This window comes from Ptiloglossa arizonensis, chromosome 1, assembly GCF_051014685.1.
Source record: "Ptiloglossa arizonensis isolate GNS036 chromosome 1, iyPtiAriz1_principal, whole genome shotgun sequence".
Lineage (NCBI taxonomy): Eukaryota > Metazoa > Arthropoda > Insecta > Hymenoptera > Colletidae > Ptiloglossa > Ptiloglossa arizonensis.
This window is the reverse complement of record NC_135048.1, coordinates 20,520,659-20,535,697: the sequence shown is the minus strand read 5'-3', so window position 1 is coordinate 20,535,697 and position 15,039 is coordinate 20,520,659. Positions and strand designations below refer to the sequence as shown.

The 15,039-nt window shown below is 40.4% G+C and overlaps 3 protein-coding genes across 3 annotated transcripts in view; 1 reads left to right on the top strand and 2 right to left on the bottom strand.

The window, feature by feature from the left end:
• Positions 1–546: 546 nt before the first annotated feature.
• LOC143147201 (uncharacterized) lies at positions 547–7,929 on the top strand. The gene is made up of 6 exons (XM_076312257.1): positions 547–729; positions 1,270–1,573; positions 2,554–2,782; positions 3,598–4,193; positions 5,477–5,879; positions 6,568–7,929. Exons 1-6 carry the CDS (start codon positions 547–549, stop codon positions 7,184–7,186), a joined length of 2,334 nt encoding a protein of 777 aa, XP_076168372.1. The 3' UTR covers positions 7,187–7,929.
• On the bottom strand, positions 4,212–5,420 carry LOC143153887 (uncharacterized). The gene is made up of 5 exons (XM_076325519.1): positions 5,413–5,420; positions 5,342–5,364; positions 5,258–5,262; positions 4,757–5,142; positions 4,212–4,450 (listed from the first exon to the last, which is right to left on the bottom strand). Exons 1-5 carry the CDS (start codon positions 5,418–5,420, stop codon positions 4,282–4,284), a joined length of 591 nt encoding a protein of 196 aa, XP_076181634.1. The 3' UTR covers positions 4,212–4,281.
• Positions 7,930–9,624: 1,695 nt separating the features above from the next.
• Positions 9,625–15,039, bottom strand: part of Wdp (Leucine rich repeat protein windpipe) — a 44,720-nt gene continuing 39,305 nt past the window's right edge. Inside the window, exon 3 of the mRNA XM_076322707.1 lies at positions 9,625–13,946. Coding sequence (XP_076178822.1) covers positions 11,869–13,929 — 2,061 coding nt within the window. The 5' untranslated portion in view covers positions 13,930–13,946 and the 3' untranslated portion in view covers positions 9,625–11,868. The remainder of the gene's footprint in view (positions 13,947–15,039) is intronic.

The following is a 15,039-nucleotide window of genomic DNA, read 5'->3' as shown; positions in this document are numbered from 1 at the left end:
AAAATTCTTCCAAAAAAAAAAATATAATAAATACACACACACAGCTATCAATTTTCATTCACGACTACAATGAATCTTCAATTTCGTTCCAAGTAGATTTCCTTTCGATACTTTAAATTACCAAATGTAACAAAAAATTCGTCGGAAAAAAAAAAGAATAAAATAAATAACCGATTTCTCTATATATCTATTCGATTCTTTCGTTCGCAGCGGGCAATAATGATTCCCGACACTTCGCCGCGCGCTCGAGTTATCTTACGGAGATATCGTGCGGCACATCCCGCGTTACTTATCAAAGATAAGTACTCAGTAGTTTTCAGGACGGTTCCGAGCGCTGTTGGGCCGCATCCATCGATCCCCGTTGCCGCCTAGTTCCCTTCGAAAACACGTCGTGTTACCAATCCCGTTCGCGACGCTGGAAATGAACGAAAACGAGGTCCTCTGAGGGAAAAGGGAGATCACCGTGGCTCTGTCGGGACGTAGGTTCGCGGTTCCTCGATGAAAATGTGATTTCCATGGAACACGGCGTGCCCGATAGCAGTGAACATGGAGAAACGGATAACGAACGTTTCGTTCTATTTGAGAACGGTGTTCCTCGGTATGCTCTGCGTCACGGTCGGCCAGAGTGTTTGCCCCGCGAGATGCTTGTGCCATTTGAGCCAACAGCCGAGAACTGTCATGTGCGCGAAACAATCCCTGGAAACGTTCCCCGAAAATATCAGCGACGTGGTGAGTAGAGAACCGATCGAGTTCTCGACACCGAGTTTCGTACCACGAATCTCGGATATACGCGCAGGACTCTACCGACGACAATAGCTCACTCTCGACCGAGTAGAGACGTTCTTCCGTGTTTTATCGCGTCGATTACTGAAATTGTACGACTGAGTCACCCGTATAAATGTAACCGTCGTGCAAAGACACCAATATCTAACAGATAACTCGAGTATAGCGACGAACCGGTTGCAAAACACAACGGTGTGTGCAATTTTATCGTTTTCAGAATCGAGCGAGACGAAGAAAGGATAAGAATGGCGGTCTGTTGGGATCATCGTGAAATGTAGGTTATCTACACGTGGATACGAGAAATATCACTTTCCCCGGTCGTGTCTTATCCACGTGAGATCGGTCGCGAAACGCTCGGGTTCGCGTTAACGTGTATGCCCACCGATTTAGGGCTACGGGCGTTACGGTCGCGTTACGTGTTCACGCGTTGCTTTAATCGTCGAGGAATGTTTTCTCGAAACGTGTCGTTTCTTAATCGCGTTTCAGGTGGAGCAATTAAATTTATCGAACAACCTGTTGACGCATATCACCAGTGATATTAATCGACTGATAGATCTACAGTACCTGAATCTGGCGAGGAACAAGCTGAGTTCATTGCCCGACGACGTTAGCCGCTTGACGAGACTAAGGAGGTTGGATTTGAGCGGCAACGCGATACACGAGATCGTTGACATCGCCTCTGTCAACCAACTGACCTCCCTGGTCGTTCTCTATCTGTCGAAAAATCCGTTCTCCAATTTCGACGGTTTGGCGAACGGGGCGGTTGAAGCTCTGGACATTGGTCACTGCGGTACGACGATATTCGAATAATAAAACGCGTCCAGTCTCTATTTATCGTTCAGTTGCACGTGCTTGGAAAATTTGAAAATATTCTTTTTCTCGTTCGTAGATACTATTAAATACCGACAATGGTTTTTTATGCAGTGTTGCATTTTTGCAGTACATTTTCATCAATTTCAATTCACTTCTCTTAAATAACGTTTATTCTAAAGAGTGTTTCTTTTTTACATTTTATTAGCAACTTTCCAAAGAAATATACATTCAAGGGGATTGACATTTTCATTTCTTTGCACGTTTTCACCAATTTCAATTCACTTCTCTTGGACAATGTTTATTCTAAGGAATGTTTCTTTTTTATATTTTATTAACAACTTTTGAAAGAAATATACACTCAAGGGGATTAACATTTTCATTTCTTTGCACATTTTCACCAATTTCAATTCACTTCTCCTGGACAACGTCTATTCCAAGGAGTGTTTCTTTTTACATTTTATTAGCAACTTTCGAAAGAAATAAACATTCAAGGGGATTAACATTTTCATTTCTTTGCACATTTTCACCAATTTCAATTCACTTCTCTTGGACAACGTTTATTTTAAGAAATGTTTCTTTTTCTAATTTTATTAGCAACTTTCGAAAGAAATAAACATTCAAGGGGATTAACATTTTCATTTCTTTCTCGTCGTGTCTCGTGTCGCGATGGATATCGATCGAGTATTAAATATTCTTTAATTTTTGAATGCTTTGGCAGTTCTTGTGCTTACTTGCAGCAAGTGTGCGAAATCTTTTAAGCTACCGATCGATAAATATTTCATTCAACGTGAATTTTTCATACGAATCGAGTAACTGCTAATCGAATTACGTTTCTGAGTCAAGTTTTTTTTTTTTTTTTTAATTTCCAGTCGGTAGGGACAAAGTGCATTTGTTAATCGATGTTACGCTTTTGCAGCTACGCTTTACTAATTTTTTTCGTATGCTTTCGTTCGATAGAAATACGAGAACTTAGTAATACATCTCTGGACGGTCTGCCAGCATTAACTACACTAAGCTTGATAGGAAACCCTTTGAAATCCATTCAGAAAGCATGGAGTCCAAAACTACGGTGGCTCGATATGTCCGACTGCCTTTTGAATTACTTAAGTCCCGATACTTTCAACGGATTTCCAGAGCTTGAAGAGCTTCGACTGTCCAACAATCCCACGTTAGTGTACAGCACCAGGTAATCGACTGGAAAATTTTTAATAGTTAAAAACGGAAGTTAAAAGTTCGTAGTACATTTCAGTTCCGTTGTAAATGGAAATATTTGACAAAAATTAAAGAAAATACATCGCGTGGTACGAGTTAATTAAATAGAAGACAAATATGGTTCGCAGTCCTATAACACCTTATAGTTACAAAAATTCTTCTTCAAACTACTCAGGCAACGATTTTAAGAATTTTAGTTGGAAACAAGTAGTGTGATAAATGTTATTTTATACCAAGTAAATTTAGAAACTGGTAAATTGTACATTTGACCCATTTTTATGACTTGTAGTACTCAATAATTGTTACATATTCCTTGATAATTAAATTCTAAACGTCGATTTCAATTATAGTATTTGTTTACAGTACTATTTACACATATTAGATACCTAATACATATGTTTAGTACTTTCATAAAAATAACAATTCACACAGTAACACAATGGATAGGATTTCTTCCAATCACCCTATACTATTTTTAAAATACAATTAAAAGCACACTGCACTGTACAAAAGGACAGTAACTTACCATAATCGTACTCTTCGTAATGGTCGTTATTATACAAACCTAATTGATTCCACAACTTCGATTAACCTATTTAATTGTAATTGTTCGGAAAGTCATTTCGTTTTCTTTAGTGAAAATGAAATACGATTTTTTCATAACGTACAAACATTTTATTAAATTACATACTCTCCATTTTGGAAAACGAAACGACTTCCCGAACAACCTAGTACATAAAAAGAAAAATAAATAAAAACTGATACATTCGTTCGTGGTTAATGTTCCAGACACACGACTCTCAATCATGCGAAACTGAAGAAATTCGACGTGTCGAAGTGCAATCTGGACAGACCCGGTCTCCATGGGTTCCCATTGTTGACCCACGCTCGATTGGCCCATAACGCTATTCGAATATTACCCGATCGTATCTTCGCGAAAAACAGAGAACTCGGTTTCTTGTATCTGAGCGCGAACCGTCTGGGTAAATTGAACGTCAGCACGTTCGAAGGGCTGGTGAAGCTCCAGGTGCTGGACCTGTCAGAGAACAGCCTCGAGGCGATTGATCGTTTGGCCTTCCACGAGAACATAGAGCTGAAGATGCTCAATCTGTCGTTCAACAACTTGCACGAATTCCCGAATCTTACGTCGGCGGTCGCTTCGCTGGACGTCTCCTCGAACCTGATTTCCAAGCTGGACACCAACTTTCTCGCGAACATGCCGAAGATAAGGAGCATCATCCTGAGCGACAATCGTTTAGAAACGATACCATCCACCCTCACGTCCACCACGTTGAAGAACTTGGACCTGCGACGAAACAGACTGGTGGAATTGGACAACGACACCTTCCTCAAGTTACCCCAGCTCATTAGGATCGACTTATCAGGTGGGATATTTGCTTTACCACGTATAGAATTACACGTATAAATACTCAGGGATGGATTACTTCAAACGGTATGCCCAACGTGCTAGAACTAGTCTGATGAGTCTAATGTGAACGTCTCAAGTTTGAATTTTTGGTAACTTTGCAGCTCTTCGTCGTCCAATTCACTATTTCCGAGTTTCGATGAAACTTGACACACAGGTGATTCTTCTAAACGATAAGATTGCAAGATTGAGCTTCTAATCTCTGTCGAGTATTCTCTGAAATAATGTCGTACGTTAAATTACTCTAAAGCTATGTATATGGCACTCGTGGGTGACCTATGCATTGGGAGGGATTGGATTGAATCTTTCATTGGAAATCGAAGATTTTACAGAACGTACTTTTGTATTTTAACTCTCGCATTGAGTTAAACTTGTTTCGAAGGATCTTTTTGTTAGATTAAAAATAATAATTAAAAAATAATGAAAGCTTGAAAGGAAGCCCACCGATATACTTTTCCGCTCGAAGTATATCGGATTACAAAGTTACGAAGCTTATTAACAAAATCCCCTGAAAACTCCAACCTCTTTCCAGTGGATCCTGTGACGGCCAGGTAGCTGACTGGTTCGTTCTCGAAAATCTTTTTTTCTCTAGTGACTCCTGGTGTTAGCCAAACACGGATTCGTTCAGAAAAACTCAACTTTCTTTTAGTGGACCCTGGTGGTTGGCCAAGCAGTGATTTGTTCATGCAATCTAGTTCTTTCCTGGTAGCTTTTGGTATTATCCATGTATTGTTTCGTAAATGAAAACCCAATTGCCTCCCAAAGGCTCTTGGTGTTAACCAAGCACAGGTTCGTCTGCAAAAACCTAACTTCGTTTCTGTGGCTCCTGGTGTTAACCAAACTAGAGTTCGTGTATGAAAACTACTTCCTTTATAGTTGCTCCTGATAGTTACCAGGCACACCTTCGTCTACAAAAGCTGTACTTCCTTCTTAGTAGCTCCTGATGTTAGCCAAGCACTGATTTAGCTCTGCTTATTTCCTAGTAATCTTGTTCTTTCTGTCGCTATATTATCATCTTATTACGGTATCTAAATTTATTTCAACGTTATAAGTTCAAAAATGATATTTAAATACATCCGTATAAACTTTTCCCCAATTTTCAATTACGTTTACAATTCTCAAATGTGTTACTTCAGAGACAATCTGTGGGGATAAAGAAAAGGATGTGGATAGTTTACTTAAACATATTCGTGACAAAGGATGAATAATTGTTTATCTAATCTTTGATGGATATATTTTTAGGAAATCGTTTGACGGAAGCTATGAGTCCAGAAATCTTTCGAAACAATCCAGTTTTGAATAGCATTAAATTAGGAGATAATCCGTGGCGTTGCGATTGCAAGGAATTGTACGATTTGTACAATTATTTGACCGAACAACCCGCCAAGACTCTAGAATCGAGTTTAATTTGCCAGAGTCCCGGGAACGTGACTGGCTATTCGTGGGAAATGGCTTGTTTCGATGTATGGAACGAATCCTTGTACTACAGCAAAGACAGAACTTGGAGCTTTGTGATGATCACCGTTCTCACGATCATCGTTCTGTTTGGAAGCTTTGTCTCCATCAGACACATTATGAGAGTCAAGAGAAGAGCCATAGAACAGAGACAACAGGCGGAGACATTGAGATTACTTAGACAAAGAAGGTAAGAATCCACAATGTTCTGATAAGTGAAGTTTACACTTAAACATTTTATGGTCCTTGACTGTTGATCGTGTTGTAACTTGGACACGAGAGGCTTGGGTATTAGTTGGGTATGTGCTGACAATACAGTTTCTATTCACAATGGTAGGACGTGTCTTCTGTGAAAATTTTTTTTTTTAAATTCTATCCGATATTTTTAACTTTACTGGTTGTACAAGACGTTATTTAATTTTCGATGTTCAATTGTTAGAAAGGATTTATAGTAAAAGATAACGTGTACTCGATATATGAAATTTTGTCGTACCAGATTTCATTTTGGAGAAACTTGAATTCGACAGTTCGATGTTATTTAAGTCGAAGTGGTGAATAAATTGCCTTGTTTTGATTTTGGTGAATTTTTAAAAGTAAACATACTTTTTCTCGTTCCATCTCAATAACGGAAAAAATGATCAAATATCGGCATACGTTAACTTTCTTAAATGGTTATATGATTTTGTAAATGTGCGAGTTACCTATGTAGAGTAACTAAGAAATCTACTCTATCTTACTAATTACTTAAATATATTTTCGAGTTTAAAATCTTTGATAGTCATATCAATCGACGAACGAGTATGCTTAATAATTGTTCGAAAAACTTTTCGAATTTTCTTCTCGAAAACTAATGCATTCGATTGATAATTACCCAACAGGACTTTCATGCGACAAGAAGAAGTCGTTGAACACACACCGGAACCGAGAATCAATCCTCTGGAATTAGTAGGACCACCTAGTTACGAGGAAGCGATACAGATGCCACGACTCGCTCGTTCTTTAGACAATTTGGACGAAATATCCGTGGACACGTCTTCTATACGTATGATGGGTTCTGCTGATAATATAAGAACCAAACAGAGAAGAACCAGGAGAATGAGAACGAGAAATTACAGCGAGGACGACTTGCTTAGAAGGGAAGATCGTCGACGTGAAAGAATTAAAAGGGAGAGGAACATGTCTGTCGGTAACATCGGGAACGATTTACCGCAGAATGCTAATCAAACGAATTCCAGACACAACGTGACGCGCAGAATCAGAAAACATAACACAATAAGCGATTCCGTGGACTCTGGAACCGGAAGGCTTCGGTCTAGACCACAGACACCGAATACGAGGAGACACAGAAGGAGGCACACGGTTTACGACGGACACTCGACCGACGATGAAGATTCGGACATCCCACGATTCCCATCGAATAGATCGATCGTTATCAGAGAACTTCGAAGAGAACCTAAAAGCGGGTACAGAGAATCCACCGCGGAACAAGACTCTTAACGATTCATGTACCAAGTGAACAAATTCTGCGAAAAATGTCTGAAACGGAAACTTGTTACATTTTGATATTTCTAACCTCTCAATTGTCGACAACGTTCGCATCCGTATCCAACGAGTCGCCTCGAACAGCGCACTCTACTTGTTGCGGACCGTACTCGAGTTCCTCGGATAACTAGACGTGAGAATCAGAACTAAGCATTCAAACGAAGCGAGTACCAATTTATAACCTACGGTTACATCAGCAACGCGTAGACAGACGAATGTTCTACGTTCAGTACAAACATATTTTGTGTTCCATTTCACGCTACAATCGCGCAATAAAAATCGTGTCATGTCGAATCGAATAGTCGTAGAAGGCTGGTCCGGGCAAGGGAACTGTAATTATCCAGTGAAACTTTTCTATACGGTGACAACGTTCCTTCGTTTAAACATTAGGGCAATAGAACACTTTTACTCTTCTTCGTGCAATGATCAAATGAAAATAAAGTACGTAAAATTAGTCTTGATTACGATTATCGGACTATTGTTAAGCGATACGACAGAAACACTATATAACTGGAGTCTGTGGTATGGGCAGAGTCGATGAAAGTTCAACTAATCTTGTACACTGCCTTTTACTGGTTTTTGTGATTTTGGTATATTTAATAAACTTTTAAATCGTAAGCCTTCGCAATACTAAAACTGTCTATTTATTGAACAAAGTTAAACAATTGTATAGTCTTAAAATTAGTCGTTTAAAAATCGTTGAAGATGGTTGAAACATGTGGTGACAAATAATGACGATATCTGTGTGGAGAAAAATGGACGTCGTAAAAGTGAATAGGTTTGAAAGGTTAAAGATTTGCATAGAAACCGATATATCATTTTACAGGAATTAAAACAATATTGAATAGATATGTTTTGTAATTTCTGGAAAGGTACTTTGGTCGTTCAGGGAAATTTTAAATAAGATTGAAACCTGATAAGAACAAAACCATAGAACTATAAAATTACAGTAATTTCACGCCAACATGGGAACGATTAACGTCAGCTTTGCACCGTAAGCAATTACTTGATCGTATCAACGTATCATTTACCCTGATATATGAACCGGAGAAAATGATAATAGGCCGTCCGAAACATGTTAATCTCTTAAATAATAGTCAACGTCGTCAAACAAACACTAGATGCGAAACTAAAATAATATATCATTACGAAATAACCTTTCATAGTCGTTCGAAGTATGTGTAACCCGTCAAATTTTTATAATACAACACCTTTCATCCCAAGTGACGAAAGTAGCAAGTTAGTTAATAAATTCGCGCGTTTATTTAGGTATTTTTTTTCAAAGAAAGCTAGTAATTTTTGACTCATCAACGATGTATTTTCTTTCGTTGTGTAAAACGTGACGCCATCTTGTAAGCAGATTTTGAATACCATTGTACAAGAAGTCCAGACTTGGTGAATTTCTTTTCTATTTCCTTTTTCAGAATTCGTAACTGTAAATTGTAAATGTCTCGAAAGGAACAAATGTCATGTTTTACCTTTCTAGGTTGAACTAGTGTAATATTCTGACTATCTTTTTACATGGATGCAATTTTAGTAAAAGTAGCAAGCACGTGAAAAATCAGGTTTTACAGCGCACTCTAGGTTCAAAGATGGCGACTATACAGACATCGTATGCAACTCATCTACAAAAGTCGATAAAGGTAGAAGAAACCTTATCTGTGATTTTATCGACTCTATCAATCTCAGTCTCAGTCTCTATGTAAAAATATATTGAAAATGAAAAACTTCAGCAATGTGAAAATGAATAGATATTAAAATATGTTGACAAAGTGCTAGTGCATACACGGAGAAGTTACAATATAATTTTGTTTAATCGATACTACATCAATCTCGTATTATTCCTCTTATTTTGATGACTCTTTAGCTATGTGTATCATCGAGAGAAGATTTTAACTAGGTGTATCATTGTTAGAGCCACACACCTTAGGTCTCAACTTTGTGTAAAAGAATTACACCAGATTGAAATCATAAAGGCAAAAACAATAAAATAAAAATAAAAAGTTAATATTAGACATAGTATAAGAATAAAGATGATTCTATACTGAGTCTCAAATTCGAACGAAACCAAGGTAGATTAAATTGGCACGCGATTATGATTTTAGGCTGTAAGCTAATCACAGTCCAAGAACTCGTCCTTCTGACCTGAGACTCTCTAATTCATAACCATAGCAATGTAGGCCAGAAAACGAAACATTCGCACCAATATTCAATGACTATTAAACGATCTCTTGTTTTTTCATGGCACTTATCGCCGTTAACATCTTTGAATATTTACAGAAACCATACAACAATAAGCACTAAACGAATCGAAAATGGTAAAGACGAATTGCAAGTTCGATTAACGTTTTAATAGGATTGGCAAATAGTCTTCGAAGTAAACGTTCACCAGATAAATATTAATATTTTATTTCGCATTCAAGGTTAAACTTATAAACACTTGAAAAATATATTCATACGATTATGTTGACTGCGTTTCCGCTATCGTATTTATTCGTAATAATGTATATTCTGTAAACTTTGCGCGGTCATCTTATCTAGGGAACAAATCAAATGGCGACAATAAAAATGACGTGTCGATGATATCACGAAGGATCAAAGATCACCCCTTTCAGCGTTTCAGCGATAATCACGATATCGATGAGATAATTCTTTTCATTGCTGATTAAATGAAACGCTCGTACGAAATCTTTGCACTATTAATGGACATATCTGTGATGCAACAGTCGATGCACAAGCGCGCAAACATCTTCTTTGGAAGAATTTTCTTACAAGGGGATCTGCCCTGTTTTAATCGTCAATGCCTTCACATTTCACACATTTGGCTCAAAGAAGCATAAATTCGCCGCAAAGAAACAAACGTAACGAAGATGATGGGAATATTCGTCGCAAAAACCCGGACGAGAACAATCCAAAGAATTCTTCTTGAAGACGTTCCACTTCCATTCCGTTCAATTTTTTTTTTTTTTTTTTATTCTAACTGACATATTTCCCATCGAAGAAAATATGTAACAGAACAATTTGAGCGTACCGTTACCGATAGCTTCTGTCTGAACTCTCAAAAATATTCCCATCACTTCGAATGCTTCCCAACAAATCCTTGAACAGCGTTTAACGTCACTATTTATAATATTCAGTTTATTAAACAGCTTAATCGTTATTTAAGAATACCTGTTGCTGTAAAATTTCCATACATGTGATATATTTTCGCGTAAAATGATCGGTAGATTGGTTCCAGAAAATTCGCAATAAACGCCGCGAACAACGATTATTCCCGCGGATTCGAATATTTAGAAATTCGTATCTCGTTTGAAAAATCGTTCGCGAATCGTGAAAATTGTTCAATTCGTGTTATGAAATTCCGAGTGCAAATCGATTACGTCACCTTTACGAAAGGTTTACAGCAGAATGGGGAACACGATCGTTCGATCGATGGCGAGTGATCATTGGGGACAGGATGATACGATTGATTTGGAATGCTCGTTGTGAATTTATACGATATAAACTTTGTATAAATTAATTTCTCAACTAGTTACTAAGTGGTAAACTCCGCTAGCAAAAGTCAAAATTCCTTTCCCTTTTTGTCCTTGGACGCGCGTACATTTGATACAGTGTCGCCCCGGATAACTGTACGCGAATCGTGGCCCGTTGGCGTTCAGTTAACCGGGGTGGGCGGCGACTCCGTTCCAGGAATCGATGGAGCAACATTGGTGGGAATGAGTCCGATTCGCTCGTCGAAACTTGACAATCCATTCGCTCGTATCGACGATACCGTTAACAGGCGAAACGTTTTATTTGCTACCGGAGCTACACGGCGTTTAAAATTCTATGTTCTATCAACACCGAAACATCATCAAAGATACAAAGCAGCTTGTAACGTTAATTACGATGGCTTCTATTGTTACAGCAATGCTAAACTTACGACTCAAATTACAATTAACGATATACTTCGAGTTCAGAGGATTCTAATGGAACTTTACGCAACTTGAATTCCATTCAAGCTTGCACGAGAAGGAAGATCCTTAAGGAAACTGACTAGTGTGCTAATATTGTATACACGTATATAAAATGTATCAAATATTTTCCATCCATAAATCTTGTACAAATAACGGGAGTTAATATATATAGATTTATATATATATATACATAATATTTAATATATTATGTAACATATTACATATATATCTGGAAATATGTACAAACAAATCTCGTTTCACGGAATCGCTCGTCCCTCCTAATGTTCTCGACTAAACGAATCCTCGTCGAACTTGTGCGTGCTCTCTCTTTATCTCTCTCTCTCTCTCTCTTTCTCTCTTACACACTCAACGTGATCTTTCTACCGCAAACGGTCCGGACATCGTTCAAGATACAAACTGGTGAAGAAACTCTAGATAGGTTCCACTTAAACGCAAAAGTTACGTCGCGATCACGTAGCCACGATGCGACTCGTGGCACTCCTCTTCCCACCCCCTTGAAAAAAGAAAGGAACACTGGCGACACTACGAATCCATCGAATTGGAAACACACGATCACGCCGATGATCTTCTCGTTTTTACGGTTCCTCGGGTTCCTTTTGCCGCGTTCGTGTCGTCCCCACCGTTGGTCACGGGTGAATCCAAATGTTTCGTCGTCTTTCGTCACTCCCCGCGCCAATCGGGTTCGTGGCGTCTCGGTTGGGGCTTCGCCACTGTCGTTCTCGTGATGAGTATCGGCGTTCTCGGCACGCTGTCGGGATTCTCCTGCAATGTGATCTTCACTCTCTGAGCACCGGGGCTCAACGGTGGTTCGTTGGTGTCCGATGTTTGAACGTTCGGCAAATTGTTAACCGTTAGATCGACGGGACTCAGCCTTGCGGAGTCGGTGGTCAGCGAGTTCGTGTCCAGTTCGGACTCGTTGGTTTTCCTCGTCGATTTCGGTGGGTTCAAACGATCGGTGCTGCTGTTCAGAGACTTGGGCGCGTCTTCCAACCGATTGGGACTCTTTCGTTCCTCGTGATCGATATCGTCCTCCACCAATGGCACGCTCTCGACGTTCCCGTTCGAGGCTACCTTTGATTGGGGCGCGTTGCTCGTGTCCAACAGTGCTTTCTGCATGTCCTTCAACTCGGTGCCGTTCTCCACGTCGCCACGTTTCCTTTTCTTCTTGCAAAAGTCACCTTTGTAAGCCGCGAACACTATCAGAGTGGCCAGTATGGCGAGCAGAGCGGCCAGAACAACGTAAGAGCCCATTCCCTTCTTGGATTGTTTCGCGGGCGACACCGCCGCCATTTCGTCGGTCGTGCAGTCCTCGTCCGCCTCCACGTTACCCGCTTTGCTCTTATCGTGTAGCCCTCCGTCGAGCAACTCGACCCCGGCGCTGCTCGCACCGGTGCTACGACTTGTGATCGTTTCGGTGGTAGTCGGTACCTCGGCCTCGTTCGGATCGACCCTCGTCGGTACGATTAATTTCTTCTCGTCGTCCTCTTTGGTCGAGGACGCGTCGATGAACTGTTCCTCCTCCAGATTGAAGTCCTTCTTCACTTCCGGAGCCGCGGTGCTGCTCCAGAACACATTGAACAGCGTGTCGAACACCCTGTCGCCCAAAGACATCGATTCCTCGTTACCGTTGCTCTTGTCCACGTTGTCCGATTTCCTCCAATCGTCGAAGATCACCTCTGTCCCGGAACCTTCGCCGGAGCCTTCCTCCTCCGCTCCGGAACCTTCCACTGGATAGAACAAAGCGTCTGTGAATATCTTCTTCTTCTTGTTCGCCGAGGAAACCGTGGACAGTTGGTCCTTCTTCTCCTCCGAGTCGAAAAAGATCTCACCGTCCTTTTCGGACGTCTTGTCGTGGTAATCCAAGTCGTTGGGTGTCCACGACGAGGCTTCGAGCGGTATCGTCACGGCGGGTATGCTCGATTCGGTGGTCGTAGTCATGGTCACGTGAGGAAGTTCTGGATACGGTGTCTCGATCTCCAGCTCCGTGGTAGACTCGGTCGGGGCTTCCGTACTCTCTATCGCTTCCTCCGGTTCGAGTTTCTCGAAATCGTCTCCAGAACCCAACTCCGTGGTTTCTTGGTAACCCTCGTCTCTCTGCATCTCGTGATCATCTTCCTCGAACTTGCAGATGATCGTCGCGTCGTGTTTGAACAACGACGTCCCTTTCATATTCCCCGGACCGGCGCAAAGAATCTTCTTCGAGATCTTCACGCCTCTGTCGACGATCTGATCTCTGACGCGTAGGGTCGCGCAATTGCATTGCAACGGGTTACCCTGAACGTCCAAGTGTCTGAGAGCCTTCAAATGTGCCAAGCTCGCCGGTAGCTTGCGAAAATTGTTCTTGCGTAGGTTCAAACTGTGCAGATGATTCAAATCGTCCGTGGTGGTGAACTCCAACTGACCTATATGATTCTCGGCGAGGCTCAGGCTCTTGAGGTTGCTCAGTTTACGGAAACTTCCCGGCTCTATTCGCTTCAGGCTGCCCCCGGAGAGATCCAGGTGTCGTAGGCTGGTCAGATTCCCGAAGAAACCTGGACGAAGAACCGACTCCGAAACGGGGGCCTTCAACGTGTCGAGATCATAGGTCTCGATGTACTTGACGTCTTTCAACTCGTCGCAGCGGGCCAGGGTACCGTTCTGCAGATCGCAGAGCCCGTTAGTCCATCCTGAGTAACTCAGGACGATCAGGAGCAACGACAGCACGGACTGTGCTGTCTGCATTTTTCGATCTGATGTACCTGCGAACGACAAACGAAGCGGAATTAAATCGTGGGAATACGTATTTAAGCGTCTCGCGCTCTTGGATCGCGGGTAGACGAAAGTTAACCAAGATTACGATACAGGAGGAATGTTCCTTATTTTCTTTGGCCAATTAGAGCTGGAACGCGCGTTACGTTATCGCGTTTATTGGTTCAACGTTACGACAGCGCGGTTTTGACAATCTTCAGGAATACCGTTGTGTTAGATAAAGGTACAAGTACAAATCTAATGATACGATAAGAACGAAGAAACAATGAAAAAAATGTATTTGGAAAATATAATACAATTCGACAGATGGAGAAGGATATTAACACGAAACTGAACTGTTTTGAGGTAAAGTGAATTCAGAAGTTGTTCAACTTGAATTAGAACACAAATTAAATTGTGGATCGGTTGACGCGATTGTACAGTGATTGGGATTAAAATTACAGTGTGCGCGATTAATTTTTGAACGTTGAATATTATACCATGATTAACTGCTTGAATGGATATGTACGAAACATTCGAGTCTATAACACTGGTAACTTCGATATTTAACAAATCTACGAACAAGATACGTGATTATCGCAGCAATTACTAAAAGTGGCATTATTATCACCGAGTCGACGATATTCAGTGTGGAACTAGAGATAAGGGGCAATTCAATTCGTATACGAAGTCTGGTTTATCTTGTGGCATGTGTACCTAAGTATTAATTATGGAATTAAATATTCATAGTAGTTATTAGTATCTAAAATAAAGTGTCAACGTTGACAAAATTTTAAGCAACAATAACGATCGAGTATTCAATACGCGACAAAATAATTGAAAAAGCAAGTAATTGGATAAGTACTCTGTTCGCTTATCGATACCTAAATTATGTTTACAATTGATACTGACACTTCGTTTTTCAAAGAATGAGATATCATTTTCATGGATAATTACGTAAGAGTTTGTGTATTTAACTACGCGAAATTTTTGGCGCGATGTAAACGCGTTCAAACACAATCCTACCGATTCAAACCACAAGACGTCCAAGACAGCTTCATACTCGATTATGCGAATCTGTTGCAAGTCTCGATCAAAATCTAC

Excerpts from the sequence above, each read along its gene's own strand:
- LOC143147201 (XM_076312257.1), top strand. The coding sequence starts at position 547 with ATGGAGAAACGGATAACGAACGTTTCGTTCTATTTGAGAACGGTGTTC. Across the intron at positions 1,574-2,553 it reads TCTGGACATTGGTCACTGCG|AAATACGAGAACTTAGTAAT; the intron begins GTACGACGATAT and ends TTCGTTCGATAG. Across the intron at positions 4,194-5,476 it reads CATTAGGATCGACTTATCAG|GAAATCGTTTGACGGAAGCT; the intron begins GTGGGATATTTG and ends ATATATTTTTAG.
- LOC143153887 (XM_076325519.1), bottom strand. Across the intron at positions 4,451-4,756 it reads ACAGGATCCACTGGAAAGAG|AGAATACTCGACAGAGATTA; the intron begins GTTGGAGTTTTC and ends ACATTATTTCAG.